The 24704-nt window shown below is 42.3% G+C and overlaps 1 protein-coding gene and 1 pseudogene across 11 annotated transcripts in view; one reads left to right on the top strand and one right to left on the bottom strand.

The window, feature by feature from the left end:
• Nucleotides 1-760: 760 nt before the first annotated feature.
• Nucleotides 761-24704, top strand: part of PRUNE2 (prune homolog 2 with BCH domain) — a 233586-nt gene continuing 209642 nt past the window's right edge. For 10 of the 11 annotated variants that reach the window (XR_012127762.1, XM_073228676.1, XM_073228680.1 and 7 more), the window contains exon 1: nucleotides 761-993. Coding sequence is in view for 10 of the 11 variants with exons in the window: in XM_073228676.1 (XP_073084777.1) it covers nucleotides 958-993 (36 nt within the window). In the remaining variant the exon portion in view is untranslated. The remainder of the gene's footprint in view (nucleotides 994-24704) is intronic. The other variant, XM_073228679.1, reaches the window with a different exon arrangement.
• On the bottom strand, nucleotides 6675-12513 carry LOC140847707 (small ribosomal subunit protein eS4, X isoform-like; annotated as a pseudogene).

The raw sequence follows: 24704 nt of genomic DNA, 5'->3' as shown, positions 1-24704 counted from the left end.
ATTATCTGAGGATCTTGTAGAAGCCCCCACCCTTACGCAGCAGGAAGGTTATATTGCCCCAGCTCCACTTGAGTATACATACCTGACAGTGGTTGGGGACTGCAGAAGGATGTACCTATGCATCAGCCCAGGACCCCCCTAAGGGCGCTCAGTTGGGGTGAACTGCGGATGCCGGTTGCTGGATGGGTATGTGTTGAAAGTAAGAAGGAAAGATGCAGCCTATCAGAACCTCCCAGCCTGTTCTTCTGATTGCTTTCCATCAAGGTCGTACTGCTTTTAGCTCAGCAATAACCCCTCACCCCAAATCTAGCTGAGTGCATTCCCTGGCCAGGCCGGCAGACCCAGCCTATTAAGTGACTGCGGAAGCTCTCTCTAACGTGCCAGCCAGTCAGGGAGGCGCTGGTCGAGGAGGGGGCTCTCCGGGGGCCTCTTTCCCTTCTTGCCACCCCGCCCTGGCCGACAGCAGCGGTGCCTGCGGCAGAGCCTGACTCTGCAGCAGCCCCTTGCACTTGGCTCGCACTTCTGGGCGCTGTCCATGGTTGCAGCATCTTTCGGCGCGCCACGTCAGGAGGCCGCAGCGGGGCCCTGCGATTGGCGGAGAAGCCCCTCGCCATCCCAACGCCCCCGCCCCCGCCCCACCGCCAGCTCCGGCCCGGCAGGCGCGTGCCAGCCAGCGTGCGGGCCGCGCCCTGGGGCTCCCGGGCGGCACACCCACTTTCCTTATTAGGGCAGAGCCCGGCGTCCAGAGCGTACGGCGGGGCGCGGGGGTGGGGCGGGGAGCCCTGGGACGCGACAGGCGAGGGCGCAGCCACAGCCTCAGCCGCCTCCGAGCGGCAGGAGGGAGCCGCCGGTCGCTGCGCCCAACCTGCTACTTTCCCGAGACTTGGCTCCTCTCCCCTGGGCGGAGATCTTACTCGGCGCCCCTCGGGTACCCCTGCTCAAATCTCTCGCAACGACATGGAAGAATTTTTGCAACGCGCCCAGTCTAAACTGGTAAGTTGAGGGGGCAAGGTTGTGTGCTTGCTTGCGTGTGTGCGAGCTGTGTGCGTGTGCTAATGGAGAGGAAAGGACATTGCAGCAGAGACAGAAGCAACTTTGCTACTTAGTTGTCAGGGTGTTCGGGCTGTCCCCGAGAAAGAATCTCTGAAACTCTGGTCCTTACAGCAGGCAGTCTGCCTCCAGAATCCTTCCCCACCGCCAAAGTGCTGAGCTGGGGTGGGCCTGGCCTGGGTGAAGTTGGGTCCTGTGTGCCCAGCTTTGGTCCCTTTGGCTTGAGGTTGGAGGCAGGCGGATCTAGCCAACTCTGCAATTTGCTTCCAAAGGCTGGAGGATGGATGAATGGGTGTGGTGCTCCTTGTGAACAAGAGCCCAGCCTTCTGCAGATACACTATATGTAGGTGGAAAAGGAAAAAAAGAATCCTTTAGAACTGTACATCCGCTGAAGGTGGTGGCAAAATGTGAGGAAGGCAGGGTGCTGACTAGGAAGGTCATGTGTGAATGCGGTTTACCCAAGCATCCCTCACACAGAGCTTGCTCCTTGGCAGGAGGTAGGGGTATTTTAGTGGGAACTGTGTGTCTCTCTGGTCCCTACTCAGATCTGTAACTTGAGGCAGAGGCAGAAGGGGAAAGCCCCAACTGTTGCTAATGATGTGAGATCTGCCAGACTATTGTTCTTCCGGGAGGACACCAGCTTGTTGGCTGGGTGTGTTTAACTGTATGGCTGTCCAAAGAGTGAACTGTAATTTCTCTGTGTATGTTCACAGTTGCTGCACATTCTAGAAAAACAGATCTAGCAGTTTCCCAATCCCAAATTGTTTGGCTTTCCAAAATATAGCATAGCAGTAATAAATATAATGGAAGGGTTTCTGTTTTGGCGCTCAGGAAAAAAGACTCTGTCCATTTGGGAGCAATATATTTAATGAACAGTGAAAGCATTTTTTATGGGTCTGGCATATGAAGAAATGCATAGTTTATGATGCCTTTAACCTTTAAACCTTCAGAGAAGCCAGAATGTGAAGCCTGCATTAAGGTGATGTCTTAATCACAGGGCAGGATATTTGCAGGGTTATTACTGTAAACTCATTAACCCTCAAACAACAAAGGGAGGACAAATTGAAGTGTGATTCTTACAATGATTTAACTGGAAGTATCTTTAAAAGGACCCTTCAAGTTGATTAATGCTAATAGAAGTACTTTGTTTTTTACCTTAAGCCTCCCAAATTGTTGAACATTTGTGGGCATTTCAGAACTGAAAATGTTTGTGATCATTTCTGTATTTAATACTTTTAGTTTTACTTGAGCACATGAAGGAAAATACTGACTGCAGAAACTCACTTGCATTTCTGGTAGTGTAAGTGCACTTTTCGTTCTTCACCTAAGAATGAGTGAGAAATGATCAAAAAGGAAAGTCAGTTTTTCTTTTTGTGTAGATGAAAATGAATGGCAATCAATGATAACACAATTTTAGACTGCACCTCTGCTCCATTGCCATAACATTTATTTTTACAATAAGTACTTAGATTGTGGGGTCTGGTGTAAGTAAGAAGTTTTTCTTATTTCTGAAGAGCAATTGCTCGAATGGAAAAGTTCCCTGTTCCAGGGCAATCAGTTGAAAGTAGTGGGTTTGTTTATTTACCAAGTCCCTTCATTAGAGAGCAAATGCTCTACATCATTAAAAAAAGAAAGAAAAAGAAAAAGAAGTGGTTTGAAATACTGTTCCTAGTTTCCTGCTTTTGCCAGAATAATTACAACTAATTTAATTTTTTCTTGGAATAGGTTTACTGTTAGAGATCAGATTAGCCTCTTGTGTTCAGACACAGAAAAGGTATTTCAGTCACTTTTAGTGTCACATTTCCTTTGAAAGATTACATTTTCTAGATAAATAAAATTTTTACTTAACATCCAACATTCAACTATAATAGCAGATAAGCTTTTGCTTTAGAGGATAGATAGTCTTTGTTTAGCAGAAAAAAGCTAAATCAATAATTATGGCATTCATTTGTGAGATGTGTATTCACAATAAAATGGTAGGATTTTTAAAACTTAGGCTAATCCTTTGGAAAATATTTTAAGGAGAAGAAAATTATCATGCTGGTTTTCACTTACACCTTATTAGACCAGAATTAGATAGAGTTTAGGTGTTATGTTTAAGCGGTTTTCCATCAGAAGTTAATAAAGATTTACATTTGCTCATATGTAGCAAAAGAGTTTTTCAGTTTCTTGGATAATTTTTTGGTCTGTTAAACTACCTTAAAAAAGTCTAATATGCAGGTTTTTGCCTATATACCTGACTTCTTGCTTTGATATTCTATAGGCATGATGTATAGTGGACATTCGTGGACATTAGTCAGTGTTCCTTCTAAAGTCTTCCTTAACAAAACTTCATCATCACTGGAGCTAGCTAATTCCAATAGACAAGAGGAATTTTCAGTTGCTAAATGGAGTAACTCCAGTAATCGAAACTTTGGAGACATTTTTTGTGTGTCTTTTTTTCCAGCTAGGGGCATTTATTATTCATCTGTCATTGTGAGTAGAGAAGGAGCTGTCCTATTCTAGGCCTGGCCCTGTGTTGAGCAGAAATCTTTGAAGGGGAAGGGATGTTTGTTAATTGTTATCAGGTAGTTCGGAGCTTTTTTTGGTTGAAACTGGGAAAGCCCTCTCTCAGTTCTAGTTTTCATCCCAGGCTGGTCCTGCTAGTCCTTAAACTAAGGGAGATACATTGACATAATCTTATCTCCCTTTTTCCTAAACCTCCCCTTCTAATACCCACCCTTCATTCCCAAGAACACACTGTGTTTCTCAGCAATGGCTAAAATAAACCCCAAGTGTGGCTTCACAGAGATTACTACCTCCTGGCACTCAAATGGGTCCTGCCTTCTGCCTGGGTAGGACAGGCTTGGGTGCATGGAACTTCTTTGTAAAAGCCCTTAGCTGAAGCTGGAGGGCAGCAAGGCGGGTAGTCACTCCTTCCAAGCACTGTTTCCAGAAATAGTACCTTCTTAACAAATTCGGAATGACAAATAGGAAACTGACACAATGATTGTTAAAAACCATCAAGACAGTAGAGTAAGCAGTGAGGCAGTAGAGATTGTTATCAAAGGGAGATGCCTTTCACCTGGCTCCACTTCCCTGATGTGAGGACCTAGCTGTGTTTCTGATCTGGACAGCCACTGCTAGAGCTAGAAATGAGAATGAAAACACATTTTCTTTTTCTTCTGCCATGTCCACCTGGCTTTTCTCCCACCTGCCCTTTAAAAGCTGGAATACGGACAGGGATCACATCCTGTAGTTGCAGGTCAGTCTGTAAGTTGTAGCCATGCTTTCCTTTTTTAGTTACACCATTTCTACGACACTGTCTTCGTCATTCTTACTTGTATCATTTCTATGGTAAGAGAAATTGAAGAAGGGTAGGGAATTCAGGCTCCCTGCCTTAGGCTGTTATTTAGGATATGTCCTCCAATTTCAGAGTGGTCAGCTTGAAGAAGTGTTCAGGCCAAGACAACCTCATGATGGCAGTAAATTGTCCAAGTTCCCAAGTACTTTGGGGCAAAAGTGTAGTCAATGAGGATCAGAACCCTGAGGCTCTGGCTGGCAGGAAGCCAGGGTGGACAGGCTACTGAGCCCTTCCCACTGCCCGGACCCCACCAGCTGATGCAATTCAAACAGCTGCTAATGGATGGGAGTCACTGCAGCCCACATGCCCTAAGATGTAGTCATTAGCCAGCCTTGGGTGTGTGTGGGGGGTGGGCGAGGACTGGGTTGGGAGAGTGTCAGCTGCCACTGGAAGGATACAGGCACATCAGTGTCTCAGGAATGCTGTTTTCAAAGAGAGGGTGAGGATAGGGTTGCCACTACAGTCTGGGGAATGTATCTGCCGCTTCAGCCATGACAGCTGCAGGTGAAGGGCTCATTTCTGCAGTGGGTATTAGTCAGTATGTGGACTTCTAGAGAAGAAAAATTCTGTGTGACCTAAATGTCGACTTATACTCCCTGGAATGTGGCATAGGCACAAGAAAGCACATTCAAAACCCTAAATGAACAACCACATTAGAGTTGATAGAAAGGATGGGGTTTAAACAAAAGAAAGGAAAACACTGCAGCGTGTCTATAATCATCTTGACTGAATAGGAGGAATATATTCTTCCTGATTTCCTTTATAGGAGGAAGGTTGTGCATGTCAATAAAAAGAATCTTTAAAGTGACTGTTCCATACCTTTTAAGGGGCTGTCATAAGGACTAGCAGTGATGGGGACACTGGAGAAGTAGTTTCTGATGTCAGGCCATGGGATCAGCTCCCTTCCCATCATAAGCAAAGGCTGATACACTTGAGACTGCCTCTTGCCAGAGCATTCAGGAGCAGGAAACTCAAGAATCCAAAATGCTTCTGTGGATGTGACCACCCGCTCTGAGACTGATGGGAAGAGAGCCTTGATTACTTGAGTCCTGGAGTCAGCTCCGTTTCTGCCTGCCTGAGCTTTCAGACCAAGGACTGTGGATTGTCCCAGCTCCAGGGCCTGTGGAGAAGACTCATACTTTTTCAGTGTATATCTCAGAGTAGATTGGTCTGCCTTAAAAGTAAAGACTTCGTCACTGCCATTCAGATAGCACCTTGGGTCTTGCAGGATGTGACCAGATGATCAAGGACACCCTTAATCGGTGATTTGGGGAATGTCCTCTGTTAACTAGGTAAAAAGGGAATAGCTTTCATATAACCAGTTTGTTTCTCTGTAACATTTGTTCCGACAGATATCAAAGAATTGGGGGTTGGTATATAAGTCCAGGGAGCTCTGTCTGGTAAGCAAAGGTGGCTTGATGATGAACACATCACTTTTCCTTTACTTCCACTCATCCCAGGAATGCTAGCTGAGCAGAGGAAAGGATGAGGGAGGAATAGCTGGTCTGGATGAGGCTGCAAAAGAGGAAAGAATATACGGGGACCAGAGATACAAAGTGCATGGTGTGGCCTTGGTCAAGGATACATTTTGAATTTTAGGGTTTATGGGACAGTCATAGAGTTTGGAATGTCCTTTGGAAAGAAATTGGGGAGGGACAGGGCTGAACATAGTAAGAGGCAGCATTCACATGGCCTTGGATGTGACGAGCACCCTCTGGGTTTGTTCAGTATGCAACCTGCACAATCATATGTGGCTGCCCTGCCAGGAGTTCCAGACTAACCTACACCAAACCTCTGGCAGTGTTCCAAATCTGTTTCTAACAGCCCTGTGGCTCTGGGATTTAGTTTCCAGGGAAAGGTGATCTTCTTAAGAGCTGTTAAGGGGCTAATTGGTCATAGATTGCCCTGAAAAATTGGACCCGTAAAGTCTGGGTTAGAAAAATTAAGCTGATAACACAGTCTTGAGTTTTAATCTGAAAAATGGATAATGATATCTACTTTGCAGGTTGATTATACAGCCAAAATTGTGTACCTACTGTCTTTAGCACAGAACCTGGAGCAATGGCTGCTTCTCTCCATTTGCCCTGAGCTGGTCTTTTTCTGTAGTTGCTTATCTTCGTGAGTAGCCTTATTTTTCATACAGTTTCTCCAGCTGGAAACTGCCTTCCCCATCCACCACATCCCCAGGTAGTCTCCATGTCACCTAGATAACTGCGATGGGGGCTAACCAGACTCTTGCACACCCATTCTCACTACTACCAGGGAGGTGGTTGTGAAAGCATCTTTTGCATCTCACCCACCCCTCCCTCAAAACCACATAAGCACTTTCTATTGCTGTCAGGAAACAGCACTCTTAGCATGACCCTGAGACCTGGACTGGTCTGCTGTTCAGTTTCTTCTGGCTTCTTCTCCTGCTCCCTTTGGCTTAAATAACTGTTAACTGTTATCTCTTCAGAGTAGATGAAGAAGGGAAGCCTTTGCTAAATGATTCCTTCCCATCATATCTCCCCACTTCATGAATCCAAGTCACATTTTTTGGTCACGTTTTTAGATTACTTATTTCAGTTTGTCATATCTCCATCGGGCATGCTTATTTGATTTGTAGGAGTAAGAACCAGGGTCTGTGTGTGACTTTGCTCACCATTGTTTCTCCGGAGCCTGGTGCAGTGCCTGATGTTCGGTCTGTAGTTCTGTTTTTTTCTTTTTCTGCAATTAATCATGCCATATTATTGTTAATTAAGTACAGACACCCTTCCAATTATGTCACCTAGACATCATTTTACCCATTGCTCTGTTAGGTGCCAGTCTCTGGGCTCTCTCTTCAGCCATGCTGAGGTGATACCTTTTCCTTGGGGAAGAGAAATCCATGGCCTTTGCAATTAACAAAAATGTTGGAAGCTGGCTGGCAAAGCTATTGCTACTGGCATCTTTCATAAAGCATACTGCAGAGCCAGGATGTCTCTCTCTGTTGGTGATCACACCAATTCTTCTCAGGTTAGCACCTCTAGTCACCCTACACAGGTTACCAGCATCAAACTAGCTGAAGTTGGTAATCTTGTCAGTTTCCAGATCAATCAGAATGGCATCGTTCACTTGGATGAGGGATCAGGGTAACAGATGGTTTGAGCGTGACCAGAAGAGGGATTCCTTTCGTGCTCACAGGAATCTTCCTCACTTTGCACAACTTGTACTTGCCCTCCTCGGGTGTAACACCGGGAACAGCAAAGCCACCTTTGATGTCATAGATGAGACAGAAATCCTGTCCGGTCTCATCAGTGCTGATCACATCCATACAACCAGCAGGGTGGGCTGTATCAGTCTGGACTTTGCCATCAGTCTTCATGACTGCTGAACATAGACTTCTCTACTTCATTTCCTGCCAGGGCATACTTAAGTATGTTCCTTAGAGAAGGGTGACTGGGAGACATTCTCTCAGCACATGGGGACCAGTAGCTGGACAAGGAACAGACGCAGAGGCCAGTTTATCCAGCACCCATTGCTTCGGCTGCTACAGGTTCCAGGTGCTTCTTGGGACTATAAGCCATGATTGTGGGAGGCACAGAAAGAGTGAAGTGTTTTTAGAATGAATGAAGCCATAAGGCAAGAATCTTGCACAAAAGATGACACATTGTAGTAGCTCAGTAAAAGTGTATAAGTGGATGGACAGGTGCAGACGCCTAGAGATCTGAATCTGAAGAAGCGCTGGTGACACAACGAGGAGTCCAGGTTAGTTTACTGGAAGGAGGCAAGAAACATTGAGGTCAAGGAACACCATGGAGTGCTTTGCATCGCTATGTACTTCACACAAAAGGTCAGTACAAAATGAGGAGGCTAGTTTTACACATGACTGCTTGGAATCTGTAACTGTTGGTTGAATTAAAGCATGAATGGATAGGAGAGAGTCAGGGAAAGGGAATGGAGCTTTGAATGCCTCTAAAAAACCACTTTGGATAGATCAGCAAACAGAGCCCATTAGAACCTTAGGTCCTCCTCTGTGTTGTTCAAAGACTAAAAATTAGACTCCCCCAGACGCAACCAGTACAACAATCTGCCCCACCTGTTCTGCTGCTGCCTCTGGACCAGTGATAATTTCCGAGTCCTTAAGCAGAAAATGAAGACATTCCAGACTGGCCTCATTGGTATTTCTGTCCAACCCTGGCACTACAGACCTGATGAATCATCCTGAGTCAGACCCCTTGTCTGGGCAGTGGGAAGGTATTAATCTCCCTTTGCAGCTGAGGAAACTAAGGCTCAGGGAGCTTAGAGGTTTGCTGAGGCTTCAGAGCCAATAAAGAGCAGAGCCAGGGTTTGCTTCCTGATCACCTGACTACAATTCCAAGACTCTGTCCCTCATATAGTAAGTGTCTCTGCCCACCAGATCTCCTGAAACACTTCATTCTCTTTAAATTAAAAGTAGACAGCTATATTCCAACTTTTAAAAAAGTGATCAACTTGACAGGCTTATAGGAGGTGGATGGTAAGCTTGCTTTGACCAAGAGGGTTCATTTCTTTGTGCTGTTTTATTTTAAGAACACTCAGACAACTGAGTAATCAACCAATATTATTAAGAACCTGTTATGAGAGAAACGTGGGGCTAGACTGTCTATGATTTGGCTGAATAAGTTGGGAGACACTCTCCCTCTAATGCCCAGGTGATAGAAAAATCAGACTGGTAAACTACTTGGAAGATAGGGTGTGTGACCAGCTGTTAGGTTAATCGGAAATACTGTGTGTAAAAATTCAGTGAATTTTTAATGATGAGAATGTATTTTTTTTAATGTGAAATTATCCCTCATTTACCCACCAAGGTTGATAGCACAACTTTGGATTTTGCAGATTTCTTCATTGTTTTTCTCCTTTTGCTGGAGATCTTAAGGATTCCTTTGATTGGTCAATTGGTTATAAGGTGGGGGTGACACCGCAGGTGACTCAGCTAGCAAGGAGGAGAGCTGGAATTAGGGCTCCATGCTCAGCTGCACCGAGCCTACGTTTGCTCTAAAGCCTGCTGTCTTAGCAGTGGCCAGGGAACTGCAGGTTGTATGGGGCACGCAAAGGAGAGAAGAAGGGAAAGAAGAGAAAAACGGAAAAGAAGGAAGGTGGAGGTGGAATTGCAAAGGAAAAAGAAGAAAAGAAAAGAATAGATGGATTCAGGGATGGTAGGGGGGAAAATGTGGCAAGGCATGGAAGAAAATCCTCTCCAAACCCAGTTTGGCATGGATGATAAGCACCCACAGTTCACGTATGTGGCGCTCATTTATCTGGCGACATCAGCCAACCCCATGTCTCCGGAACAATGGAATTATGCCAAAGACAGCTTTCCTTTTAGGTAGGTAAAATTTATTATTGAAAATATATGTTTAAAGTTAGTTCTTTTCTTACTGGAAAACCCCCCAATTCTATCTCTGAGCCTATATGTGACTTAATATGCATTTGACAGATTATTTGTAAGCTTGGTTTTCTCATAGAGAGGTGATGGAAGAAAAGGCTGCCAAAGGCTGTGATTGCTGCTGACTTACATCAGAGGAATTGCACAAACAAAACTGCATCAAACAGAATCTGTAAGAAGTAGACCCAGGCCCTCAAAGATGCTATTTACCCAGGGGTAAATAGTGCTAAATATCTGCACAGCCTCTGGGGTAAAGTTACCCCACTGATCTTCACAGTAATGACCCTGAATAATCAAGGAAGGAAGATCATTTAAGCTCAGTGTCCTGTGTAAGGAGATTATAGCAAGCAATTTCCAAAAAATTTCCAACTCAGATAATTAAAATAGAAAAAAAAATCAAAAGGAAATTGCTACATGGAGGGTAAGCTCTGGTAGTCCAGAAAAGTCTCTTGCATAGGAGACCTCATTCTTAAGTGAAGCCAGATATGTGAAATGTTATGGTTTATAACAAGTGATCATGAGTCAGGGCGGAGAGTGATGGTGCTAAAAATGTGAGCTTGCTGGGAGGAGGCATAAATAGGCTTGTAACCTGTACAAGATGTGAGAAACTCTGCTCCTCACTCCCAACCCCAGTCAAGAACTGGACTCCACAGAAAACTTGCAGCAGTGACCAGGAGCCTGTAAAATAAGATCCCTAAGGACAGCCTGAGAGGGAGAGGCAGCCCACTGAAGACCTTTCAATCATTTAGAAGGTTTTTATGGAAGAGTTTCCAGTCATAGGAACCATTTCTTTCCCTCACTTGAAAAAAAAATCAAAACAAAACAGAACATTTAGAATAAGTGGCTTTTTCAAAAAGAGGCCCATTGATTTAATAAGGTCCTTTTTTTTTTCCCTGGGAAATATTATCAATCAATTAACTGAAGGATGCAAAGAGAAATGTGCATGCTTGCTTCTTGCTCCCCAACATGGAAAAAAACAGAGGCAGAAGTTCATCCTGAATGAATGCTTTGCTCGGTTTTGCACTCTCACGCATGTTTTCTCTAGCTAGTGGATGCCGGCTAGGTCAGCACCTGGCTTGGGAAGACAGAAGGGTCACGGCAGGTGGACAGATCAGCTGCTCCATCATGAGTATGTCTGAGAGGACATGTGCCCAGCTGCTCCCCTGGGAAGGCAGTGCTCCTGGGCCCCTTTCCAGAGAAGCAAGGGGACAAGTTGTCCTCTGGCCCCCATTATCTGCTTTTTTTCCCCCTAGTTTTATTGAAAAATAATTGACATACATCACTATATAAGTTTAAGGTGTACAGCATGATGGGTTATTTACATATATTGTGAAATGATGACCACAGTACACACAGCTAGCATTCATTCTCTCATATAGAGACAATAAAAAGAAAAGAAAGAAGAAAAAAGGAGAGAAAAATTTCTCCTTGGGATGAGAACTCTTAAGATTTACTCTCTGAACAACTTTCCTAGCTGTCGTACAGCAGTGTTGGCTGTAGTCATCATGTACATTACAGCTCTGCTTCTGGAGTCATTGCACCTTCTCCCTGGCCCTTAGCACCAGGGTTTGGTTTGCATGTAACATCTCCTGGCTGAAATACCAGGTAGGATTCTCTCACCCTTTGGCAGCTACAATATAAACAGTCTCCCAGAGCCACTGCCTTTTAGAGGGCTGGATTATTTCAGGAAAAGGTGAGCAATATTGCAGCTGATCCTTGTGGATTAATATAAGCCTAAACTTCGATTCAGAGTTTGTTTTAGTTTTTGAATATTTACCAAAATTATTAAGAGAACTTTTTTCTTCTTTGTTTTCTTTTTAGGTTGTAGGCAAACTGAAAGTATGGCCTTAGGAAATCTGTACAGGTCATAGAAAAAGATAAATAGAGGGAGAATTTTATTCTCTAGCTAAATATTCCTTCTATTATTGTGCATTTGCTTTATAAGACCCTGAAATAAGACCATGCATGGAGCAAAGCACCTTCATTAGTCTGTGACTGATCACGTGTTTGCCAGGGGGCTGAAATCCTTGGACTGTGGCCTGAAGTGCCATCACTCTTGGGTCCAGTCTCCAAAAAAAATCCAGACATAAACTCACTGTGAGTGGATGCAGATCAAAATGCCATCCCACAGCTGGCTTTTAAAACATTTAAAAAATTTAATAGCTCTCCAAAGCCTTAGGTCACACTGAGCCTTATTGCAGGGTAAATGTATTTCTCACTTCTGTGGAATTATTTCATGTCAGAATAGCCTTCTGACCAAGCATGACATGGCTGTACAAACGAGGTCACACTCCCACAGTTTCAGATGCTAGCGTTTATGTAGACTGTTTTGATGAATCTCATCAACGCCAGGCCATGCTATGACTACTTGTCCCCCTTTGTTGGGCTTCTGCTGTCAGCAAGATTTAAGCTCAGCCACCCTGATGGCTACGTCACAGTCACATGGGACACTCCCTGGCTGACTGCAGACAGTGGTGTGGAAAGAGGCGGCAGGAATCCACCTGTTTAAGCACAACATTCTATAGCCATACTTTTCTGTTAGTGATTTCTTGCTTTGAAAACTGCTGTTTTAATCACAGACCTTTATATTTGAAACTATTGTAGTAATAATAAATCTTCAATGCCAAAAACAGATGACTTCGGACTTCTTTTCTGTTTCAACCTCTGGTATGTTGTAGGCTTCATTTATTTATAGGATAATTCATATTAAAGCAAATTGGAGAAATACAGGAAAATTGAAAAGTGAACTACAAACTTTAGGAAAAATAAATAAAAATAAAACATTACCCACTTTCATGGAGATATGTCTATTGGCAATATTTTGGCAAATAGTTTTCTTAGTCTTTCTTTCCTGTGCATAGGACCTAATATAGGATGTTCATACATTTGGTATGCTGATAATTGTTTTGCTTACATTATTGAATAATTTCCTGTGTTACTGAATTATATTACAAGTCAATACCTTATATAATGGCATGCAATTTAATACAGAAAATGTACTATGTTTAAACATTTTGATTACCCCTCCTTTATTGCCCTTGTTAATTACACCTATAACAGGCATCTTTGTACCTAAAACATGTTATTCTGTTTAGGATTGTGTCCTTGAAACAGTTTTTCAGATATATAATTATTGGAGCAAAAGATATAAATATTCTTTTGTTTTTTGATATCATTAATGTACATTTACTTGAACAACATTATGGTTACTAGACTCCCCCTAGTATCAAGTCCCCCCGCACATACCCCATTACAGTCACTGTCCATCAGCATAGTAAGATGCTATAGAATCATTACTTGTCTTCTCTGTATATACTGCCTTCCCCATGTCCCCCCTCTACATTAAGTGTGCTAATCGTGATGCCCCCTTTTCCCCCTTATCCCTCCCTTCCTACCTTTCCTCCCCAGTCCCTTTCCCTTTTGTAACTGTTAGTCCATTCTTGGGTTCTGTGATTTTGCTGCTGTTTTGTTCCTTCAGTTTTTTCTTTGTTCTTATACTCCACAGATGAGTGAAATCATTTGATACTTGTCCTTCTCCACTTGGCTTATTTCACTGAGCATAATACCCTCTAGCTCCATCCATGTTGTTGCAAATGGTAGGATTTGTTTTCTTCTTATGGCTGAATAATATTCCATTGTATATATGTACCACATCTTCTTTATCCATTCATCTAAACACTTAAGTGTTGCTTCCATTTCTTGGCTATTGTAAATAGTGCTGCAATAAACATAGGGATGCATATGTCTTTTTCAAACTGGGCTGCTGCATTCTTAGGGTAAATTCCTAGGAGTGGAATTCCTGAGTCAAATGGTATTTCTATTTTTAGTTTTTTGAGGAACCTCCACACTTCTTTCCACAATGGTTGAACTAGTTTATATTCCTACCAGCAATGTAGGATGGTTCCCCTTTCTCCACATCCTCACCATCATTTGTTGTTGTTTGTCTCTTGGATGTTGACCATCCTAACTGGTGTAAGGTGATATCTCATTGTGGTTTTAGTTTGCATTTCTCTGATGATTAGCGATGTGGAGCATCTTTTAATGTGCCTGTTTGGCCATCTGAATTTCCTCTTTGGAGAAGTGTCTGTTCAGCTCCTCTGCCCATTTTTTTAATTGGGTTATTTGCTTTTTGTTTATTGAGGTGCATGAACTCTTTATGTAAGTTGGATGTTAACTCCTTATCCAATATGTCATTTATGAATATATTCTCCCATACTATAAAATGTCTTTTTATTCTACTGATGGTATCCTATGCTGTACAGAAGCTTTTTAGTTTGATATAGTTGCACTTGTTCATTTTTGCTTTTTTTCCCTTTGCCTGGGGAGATATGTTCATGAAGAAGTTGCTCATGTTTATGTCTAAGAGATTTTTGCCTGTATTTTTTTCTAAGAGTTTTATGGTTTCATGACTTACATTCAGGTTTTTGATCCATTTTGAGTTTACTTTTGTGTATGGGGTTAGACAATAATCCAGTTTCATTCTCTTATATGTAGCTGTCCAGTTTTGCCAACACCAGCTGTTGAAGAGGCTGTCATTTCCCCATTGTATATCTGTGGCTCCTTTATTGTATATTAATCGATCAAATATGCTTGGGTTAATATCTGGACTCTCTATTCTGTTCCACTGGTCTATGGGTCTGTTCTTGTGCCAGTACCAAATTGTCTTGATTACTGTGGCTTTGTAGTAGAGCTTGAAGTCAGAGAGTGTAATTCCCCGTGCTTTATTCTTCCTTCTCAGGATTGCTTTGGCTATTCGGGGTCTTTTGTTGTTCCATATGAATTTTAGAACTATTTGCTATAGTTCACTGAAGAATGCTGTAGGTATTTTGATAGGGATTGCATTGAATCTGTAGATTGCTTTAGGCAGGATGGCCATTTTGACAATATTAATTCTTCCTAGCCAAGAGCATGGGATGAATTTCCATTTATTAGTGTCCTCTTTAATTTCTCTAAAGAGTGTCTTGTAGATTTCAGGGTACAGGTCTTTCACTTCCTTGGTTAGGTTTAATCATAGGTATTTTATTCTTTTTGATGCAATTGTGAATGGAATTGTTCTCCTGATTTCTCTTCCTGCTAGTTCATCATTAGTGTATAGGAATGCAACAGATTTCTGTGTATTAATTTTGTATCCCACAACTTTGCTGAATTCAGATATTAGATCCAGTAGTTTTGGAGTGGATTCTTTAGGGTTTGTTATGTAAAATATCATATCTGCTGCAAATAGGGACAGTTTGACTTCTTCCTTACCAATCTGGATGCCTTTTATTTCTTTGAGTTGTCTGATTGCCGTGGCTAGGACCTCTAGTCCTATGTTGAATAAAAGTGGGGAGAGTGGGCATCCTTGTCTTGTTCCCGATATTAAAGGAAAAGCTTTCAGCTTCTCATTGTTAAGTATAGTGTTGGGTATGGGTTTATCATATATGGCCTTTATTATGTTGAGGTAGTTGCCCTCTATACCCATTTTGTTGAGAGTTTTTATCATGAATGGATGTTTAATTTTGTTGAAAGCTTTTTCAGCATGTATGGAGATGATCATGTGATTTTTGTATTTCATTTTGTTGATGTAGTAGATGATATTGATGGATTTTCAAATGTTGTACCATCCTTGCATTTCTGGGATGAATTCCACTTGATCTTGATGGATGATCTTTTAGATATATTTTTGAATTTGCTTTGCTAATGTTTTGTTGAGTATTTTTGCATCTATGTTCATCAGGATATTGGTCTGTAATTTTCTTTTTTTGTGATGTCTTTGCCTGGTTTTGGTATTAGAGTGATGTTGGCTTCAGATATAAATATTTTTAAGTTTATTGGTAAATCTTTGCACATTAAGTTCTGGGTGAAAATCCACCAAAATTCAAGACTGACAAGAGTTCAGAAAGGTTAACTTGTCTCATAGAAAATTTTAACAAAGCCAGGCATTGAGTTCAGGTCTCTTGGTCTGTGCTCCTGACAAATTTGAGGGGTTGTTGAGTCTAGCAGGGAGGGTGCTCTGCTCATTTAAAAATAAGGATCTGAGCAAATAATGTGAAGCTGCCTTGGTGCTAAGTTAAGACTATCATAACATAAACTCTGCCAAGCCATTTATGACTGTTACTTGAGACCATGTGGTAGAATCTGACTAGCGAGGCCACCTCCTCTTTTTCTTTCACTTTCTCTCTTTGTCTCAAACGGATTGAGCCTTTTGAAGCAGTCAGGCTAGTTGCTGTTTTAATTCAAGACACAGTATTGTGCTTCGTGACTGCTTTCATCTACATGATCTTATTCGATCAACCTTGGATAGGGTGCGTGTTTATGGCTATGTCACAGATGGGAAGAACAAGGCCAGAGAGGTGAAAGCCAGCCTTACCCCAAGGACACACAGCTGATATGAAGCAGCACTGGGCATAGATTTCAGATGCCCAAGCCTTTGCTTCCAGTAGTATTTGCAGGAACAAAAATAGGTCCATACTTTCAAAAGATAGTTGGAAGGTCTCATTCAGAGTTCGGTGGCTTGGGTTCATCTCCATAAAAGAAAATGGCTGAGTAAAAATACAGGGTGCTTTTCCAAGAGAGGAATGTCCAAAGATAAAGCACATTCATGCTGAAGCTACATTTCAGAAAAGGCAGGAAAGCCAGCCTGTTGACCTTTGGGGTTTCATGTGATGGACTCTGACAAACAGCTTGCAAATATGAGATTAATGGATGTGCTATTGGTAGAAACATGCTGAGCTCCCTGGGTGCAGGAACCAAGTGTCCCCTGTAGTGGGAAGGAGGTGGCTGTAAGGCGGGTCTCTGAAGGGCCTGTGGGCATCATCCCATGTACTGTAATGGGGCAACAGGTGACTGGACGACACTTATGTTGACCTCAGCTGAGAGTTCTATGTAATGGAGGAAGGAGACTTACGTGCCTGTAACAAGAGCTCTTTCCCTGCACAGAAGAGGTGTGATTCTGTTAAATTCTCTCTCTCTGCCCATCCTCACTATTTCTCCATTTGAATCATATACATTAACTGGCACCAGACCTAAATTCATCCCACCTTGATCCGAGAAGAAGTACTTTTAGGTCACTGTAGTTTAATGTAGTAGAAGCTGAATTCTTATCTTTGACAAAGACTTGCACAGACAAACACATATATCTCCAGACCAAAATTTCTCATCATTATGGTACGACAGGCCACGTGGTTGCTAAATTCAGTGCTCACAGAGATGAAGCTGCAGCTCCAGCAGACACACGGGTCTGTGGACAGAGGTCATGGGCTGCTTGCTTCTTTCCATCTTCTCCTTTCCAAAAGGAGAACTTAATTAATTCACACTGGCAAAAAAAGTAAAACATTCAATACCTGACTGGAAGGAAATTTAGGGAGATGGGGCTCAAGGTTAGTCTGCACTTGAAATTCTGTATTAATGAAAATGTCAGGTTTATAGGACACCAGTTGTCCTGAAAGCCCGTCTTGATTTTTTTAGAGAAATCTATTGTCTATGGGATGCTTTGTATACAGGACAGCAATTCCTTTACAGATGTCAGGTTGAGAGGCTTTAATATATGCTGAGGGAACCATATTTGGGGTGATATTTTCTTGTAAGTGTCAGGATGGGAGTGAAAAAAGCTACCGCATCTGAGAGACTTAGCTGTGTGGTTGTTAAATCATGCACATCTGTTAAATAATTAGCAAGCTGTGGGTTGAGAGGTCCTGGAAGTAAATCCTTGTGTGCCACAACTCATAGCTATCCAGCTCCTTTCTGAATGCACTTCTGCTTTTTTAAAGACAGAGCAGTGACCATGGAGGGCCAGGTAGGAACACTCCAGTTAAGCTAGTGTCTTGCCATGACAAAGATAGCTTGCTGGGCCTTCTCTCTGCCTTGATTTCCTTCAAGTGTCTTTATCCTGCTCCTTAGCCCTGGCATTCACCCCTCAGCAAAACCTGCCCTTGGCCAGCAAGCAAGGGAGTTAATACCTGTCAGCATTTACTCTACCATTGATGTGTTTTACTTCATTTGATCTTCACAGCAGCCCTCTGATACGGGCATTATTATGCCCAATATACAGAGGGGGAGACTGAGATTCAGAAACGTCCAGTGACTTGCTGTAGGTCACACAACTGATCGGTGTTAGAGCTAAATTTCTAGGATCCTATACCTGGGAGCCTTAACTTATATTTCCACTTAAGCACACATGTCAGAGGCGCAATACGCCTGCTTCAGGAGGAGGGTGTTGCAGTGCCTCTTAAGCTTTCATGCGTGTAGGCAGCATGGTGATCGTGTTAAGATGCAGGTTGTGATTCAACACAGTTGGGCATGGGACCTGGAGTTCTGCCACTTCTAACAGGGTCTCAGAGGGTGCCGATGCTGCCAGCTCCCAGACCACGATTTGAGTAGTGAGGGTCCAGAGCACTGGTTCACTGGGAGGCCGAGGACACGGTTTGTGGCCCCTTTCAGGGGCATGCTGAACTCTGGAGGGGCTGCCCCCAACTGGAGAGGCTGTTTCTCCCCAGGAGCTGCCGCCTCACCGCATTTTCCTTCTAGCAGCTACTCAGTGTAATCACACTGCGGTGGAAGGGGCTGTCTTCTGGGATGTTAAAATCAAAGACGAAGGAAGAAATCTTTAGTGCTCATGTTTCCCGTGGGAGAAGAATTGGTGTGGGAGGAGAAAGGAATCTGCAGTCTCACCGCAGAGACAGACGTCGGTCTGATCACTCATTAGGCAGGGCCTGCACATCAGCCTGGTTTCTAATGTGTTGCTGTGAAAAGTATCTAATATCCCTTATGTTTTGCCCACGCAAAACAGTGGGGCCTCGTGGCTTTGGCAAGGACATATAACCGTAAATATGTTAAGGAAGTGGCAACATCTCAGGAAGTTCAGGGCTCCTAACTAGTCCCTTTGATTGATCCCAAGAGGAAAGCAGACTGGTGGTGGCTCTTTCCCCAGCACTCGCCAGCACTCGCTGCAGGAAACATGTCTGAATCACACTTGTTTTTTTTCTTTCAAGACAACACCATTCACATTTCCTCTCACCACTGTTTGGTCTCTCTTGATCTAATCTGAATTGTTTTTTATTTTTTCGTCTTTATTGATAACCATCTTTCGGGCAATCCTTTGGCGTGTGGATGCTTATTTGTTTCTGTTTCCTTGTCCCCTGTCCCTGTTGTAATGGTGCGTTTGTACAGGGATGCTTCATTAGGGTGGTGTCCTCTATTATTTATGCCCTTTCTCCTTTGGTGGTGGCTTTTGCTTAGTCACTGTGCTTCTTAGATGTGTTCTTTGCTCACTCTATTTCACACAACCCCTCTGCCTTTTCCAATTCCTTTTCCCTTAACACAGGATTCTGTGTCTCTTAACGCACTGGGGAGCCCAGTGTGGCTTGCGGAACCTTGTGTAGTTTGGGGATGACCAGCAAACATCTTCGAGTGTTTAGGGATCATTTTAGGTCCTGCTCTGTATCAATCAGCTTTCACTAGGTTATGCTCTGCTAGCAAAAATTCCCAGTGTCAGTTGCTTTCAATAGCAAAGGTGTAGTCCCCACTCATGTTACAAGTAGCTGAGGGTCGGCTGTGCCTCCCGGTGCCTCCATCATTCTGGGGTACAGGCTAGAGGGGCAACAGCTGCCTTGGGTAGGCTGCCTGCAGGGCAGGAGAAAAGAGCAAGAAAGCTAGTATGACCCAGCAGTGGTTACTGGAGCTTCTGCTCAGAACTGGAATAAGCCACTTCCACTTGTATGTCATTAGCCAAAGCAAGTCACATGGCCAAGCCATTGTTAGTGGAGCTGGAAGTATACTTTACCCATTGGAGGGCATGTACTGCAAGGTACATGATACTGCACAAGAATATATGATCATCCTTTATAAGAAGGGTAGTTAATAGTTAGGAATTGTATTGCAGTCTACTATGTGCTCTAAAACTAAAATTTATCCTGTCAGGTGGACATTGGATAGAATCACACTTGGTCATATCAGTGGGTAGATATTCACCAACTAAAAACTTTAAGAAACCTGAGATTCTTTGGCACTTTTTAATATTAATCGATTAAAATCTCCACCAGCTATTTAGTCATCTCCCATGCCTTCTGATGGGGCTTGGGTGGGGATCATTTCCATGGCCACATTTGGGATGACTTTAGGCTACATCTGTGTCCCCAAATTAGGGATTTGAGAAGCTGGTTAACTCCTTTAGGTCACCAGGGAAGCATTTATGAAAAAAGGACTGCCTGGGGAAAATCCTTTAATGCTCTGTGCTTCAGTTTCTTCATATGTAAATTGGCAATAATGATAGATGCCCCTTGCAGTGGGTCTTGAGGATGACATGAGATAGTAGATCTAAAACTCCTAGAATTGTGTTTGATACATAATAAAAATATTTGAGTGTTTGCTATGGTGATGGTAACAGCTTCTATCACTGTGGTATCTGAATCCCTGAAAGCATACTGAGAATTCCCAAACTGCCCATTTTAGAGCTGGTAGACAATGAGAACATACGTTTCTGAGTTTAAGATTTACTTACAGATAAATGAAATAAAAATTAACACCAAGTAAGGGCTCAAATTCCTGGACTCTTGATGAGACTAGCAATAATTTCTCTTAGAGAAATTGACCTCTAGATTGCATGTTCACACCTTCCAGTCTTTGTGTGCAGTGAACATCCTTTAAAAGTTGTTACGTAAAGTCCTTGATTTATCTGGTGACTACCATGCATTTGAGGCTTGTATGAGTGGGGACAGCTACATGGCGTGCCAGGAAATTCTGGACAAAGGCAGAGAAGAGAGCTAGGACTTTTGTCTGCAAGTCAGTGGCTTGGCCCCAGAGACTACTCTTGAGGGAAACTAGTAGAGATATGCAGGTTAGTGCTGGGAGCCCGTGGGGAGGGCGGGAGGGGGATTTCACTAGGAAGCATAATGAGACTTGTGGCCTGGACAAGCTGCTTCTGTCCCATCAACTCAGTCTGAGCAGCATCAAGATGAAGAGAGAGAGAGGGTCATGGAGTCAGAATGTCAAGCTCAGCACCTTTTCAGCTGTGAACTTGGACACACTTGTGAACATTTCTTAACCTCTTTAAGCTTTGATTTCCTCATAAATGTAGTTATTAGTTAATGTTAACCGGCCATGATCATGTGTAAGAGTATTAGATATATTCTTTAAATGTTCACAAAATAATTTTACTTTTCCAATAACCCTATTTGATAGGTACAATTATACCCATTTTGCACATGGAGAAACTGAGGTAGAAAGAGGTGAGTACTTGCTCACATCAGACAAGTAGAAAGGGGTGGAGCCAGGTGTTGAACCCAAGCAGCGCAGCTGCCAAGCTGCATTCATGTCCTCCACTGCCTCTTGGTGCAGTCAGAACTCTGTCTGGGCTTTGCTTCTGTCAAGTTAATCTGTTCATCTCTTCTGAGTCCTAGTCCACTGCCTGTCATGTAATAACTAGGTGCCCAGTAAACATTAATGGTTATTTCCTTTCTCCTTCCCTCGTCCCTTTCAGCTGTCCCCATAGACCCCAGAGAACCAGCATTAGCGGGGCTGAGGAATGGGAGCTCAGCAGCCTTGATTTCCCCGGGGAAGGCCTCACACAGCTCTCAAATGGACCTTGTATTTGCAAGTCCTGCTTCTGTCCCATGTACTGCATGAAGCTTTCTTGGTCCCGCCTTTACTGCACCGAGCTGGAGGGCGTAATGTCATCATATAAAGAAAGCCCTAAATGAAAAAGAATGATGGCGCAGTTTGGCATTCTTCTCAGTTTGCAATCAATCCTCAAATGAAACCCTTTCCTGCAATAACACACAGCTGATCTTTATATGTATTTTTCATCTGCTTTGGGCATCATCTAGCTTTAAAAAGTCATGAATTTATTCCCTTTAATCTACATAGCAACAAAATAGGGGCCTCCCCTCTCCTTCCCTTGGGACAAATAACCACTAAGCTTTGTTGCACACACAGAGCCACTGGCATGAAGATTTTAAATACATGACAAATGTTTTCAACGGTTGCTTCCTTAATTCTATCTCCTCCTACTAGTGATTCAATTTCAAATTGTCCCTGTGACTAGTGCATGTTCCAGAGGCAGAATTTTGTAGTGGAAAAATAAATAGCTATGGGGAGTCATGAGACCTGGATTTTAGTGCTTTCCCTTGTACGTGGGAGCAGTGTGACCTTGGCAAATCACTGACCCTTTCTGAGCTTCTGTTTCTTAAATTGCAAAATGAGAAGGTGCAGTTAGTTAACTGTTTGAGACCAGGGACTCCAGCACTTCAAGATGTCCCAAGGCAGGGATCAGTTTTAATATTTTAAAACTAATAGTGCTGTTAATGATAAATAAAAACTTTTAAAATATGGACTCCACAGAAAAAAGAGAAAATAGAAGAGGTCTTTGGTGGTAGAATATTGGGGAACAAGAACCAGTTCTTATTTATTTTTCTAGTGGTAGCTTCCTCATGGCTGGGCAAATCATTCACATCTCCAAGCCCCGGTTTTCTCATCTGTAAATCGGGGAACAATTTAGAATTTATCTCTGGAGTTCAGAGAGTTGCTGTGAAGATTAAATGAGATAGCGCATATGAAGTGCTTAGACGATGGCTCTCAATAAATTGTGACTGTTTTCCTAGTTCTTCAATGTGGCTTCAAAATTACCTATGGGAGATATATTATCTTTATCTTATTTTATTCATTTATTTATTCGAAGTATAGCTGATAAAACAATATTATATTGGTTTCAGCTGCATAATAGCAATTTAACACATATATACACTGTGAAATGCTCACCACAATGAGTGTAGTTACCATTTGTCATCAAAGTTATTACAATATTATTGGCTATATTCCCTATATTGTACTTTTCATTCCTGTGACTTATTAATTTTATAATTGAAAGTTTTTCCTTCTTTATGCCCTTCACCTATTTTGCCCATTTGCCCAGTGCCCTTCCCTGTGGCAACCACCCCAGTTTGTTCTCTGTGTTTACGATTCTATTTCTGTTTTTTTGTTTGTCTTTTCATTTGTTTTATATTTTAGTTTCTACAGATCAGCGAAATCATAGGGTATTTGTCTTTTCTCTGTCTTATTTCATTTAGCATAATGCCAAGGGGGGTATTTTAGATTAAACTAGCCCCTAACAGATTATTTCATAAACATCCTTAACTATTGGGTGGGCCTGGGGTTCTTTGGGATTATGGTGAACCCATGGATGAACCAGTTAATTCTTGCTTTCTGGGGAGCTGTAACCCAAGTGTGCTTTGTTCAAGCCTGTTAGCTAGAAATGTCATCAGTTAGTAGCATCTGGACCCAGCCAGAAGTAGGTGAGTGGGGAGGGGAGAAGAGAAGGGCAAGGGAAACATATGGAGACCCAAGTCCTTGGAAGTGATGACTGTGTACCTGTTTGTGGTACATGTGTTAATAGCATGCACACTCTCAACGATAATCGCTACCATTTAACCAGGTTTCACTATGTGCCAGACACTGTGCAAGGTACTTCACATACACTCTCTCGTTTAACTATCTTAGCTACACCATAAGCTCTTTTATCTATTGGCCAAAGCGAGTTTCATGACCAGTCCAGATTCAAGTGTGGAGAAATAGACTCACATCTTCTCCTCATGGGTGAAGCTGCACAGTCACATCACAGGCACATGGATAAACCATTTTTGCAATCAGTTTGCAGCAATCTTTGGAGTATAAATAACACAGAAGATCACATATTTCTCCAGAGTAACTTCTGTGACCAAGAAGAGGGGAGTTGGGTGCCATGCCTCCTAGCATCTTGAATCCCTTTCATTACATGCAGAGTCCAAGATGCAATAAAACTGAAATATGGTCCAGTTGTTTGATATACTCAGGAGCCATATTGTAATTATTTGGGGAATTTTGTGTTTTCTGAATTCACTTGGGTTCTTATGTTCAAAACAAGCCCCAAGCTAAGAATGTCACTTATCTATTATCTCAAAACTCTACCAAGCACAGCACAGTTAGTGTGGTACCCAAAGCTGTAAATATTTCCACAAGCCCTTCCAAAGGGAAGAGACTGAGTAATGAATCTTAACTTCTAAAAGTAAGCAAGGCCATAGCTTATTGATTCATGAAGAGTTGGTCAGGGCTGAAAAGTATTATCCAAAAATGGAATGTTTCATATTATAGGACATAAGACAATATAATGTAGCTCCTTGGACTTGAGGTGATTCATAAAATTCTCTTCTATTTGAAAGTGACACTGATTTTCCATATTTGGTAGTAATAATCTGGCTTTCTTTTGAAAAAATTTGCTTATATAAAAAACTGAGTCATTAAAATGTAAGCAAATGAAGGAGGTGTTCTATGAACAGTAAAAAACTTAACGGTGGTATGTGAATGATTCCTGGTAAATGGAGCCACATGTATAAAAATGTGACGAGGCAACCCCTTATTCAAAGTGAGAAAATTGGGACCTGAAAGAGGAAGTCAGTTACTGAGTGCATCATATCTAGTAAAGAGCATATCCAGGCTCTGACACAGGCCTCCCATCTCAAAATTCATTTTCTGCCAAGTATGCTCAACTACTCCTCCCCTTTAAGTCAACAACTTGAAATAAACAAAAATTTCTTAATATGCAAACATGTTTTATCAGGAAATGTTATAAAATGAATAATATTTTCCACCACTTACAATTAATCAGTTTATACACTTGGCAATAAGAATAGTGAGTATAATCACCATTTGCCAATATCTAAGGGAGATGCCTCGTAACTTTTTGTAGATTCGCTCTGTAAACAAATGCCTTTGTGTGCAGTTGACGTTTGTAATATGCTGTGACAAATATTGAGGCAGATATTACCTTATAAACACATTCACGTTTGACTATGTTAGATCAGAAAGAGATTTTCTAATCAGAGATCACATATGTACCTTTGAAAGAATATGTGAAGATGAATAATTAAGTAAAAACAAATATATATTATATGAAGTGCATGGAATGCATACTTCAAC

This window comes from Manis javanica, chromosome 2 (genome assembly GCF_040802235.1).
Source record: "Manis javanica isolate MJ-LG chromosome 2, MJ_LKY, whole genome shotgun sequence".
NCBI classification, from domain to species: Eukaryota; Metazoa; Chordata; class Mammalia; order Pholidota; family Manidae; genus Manis; species Manis javanica.
Note: the sequence above shows the minus strand (reverse complement) of the source record. Positions and strands in the feature narration are given on the sequence as shown.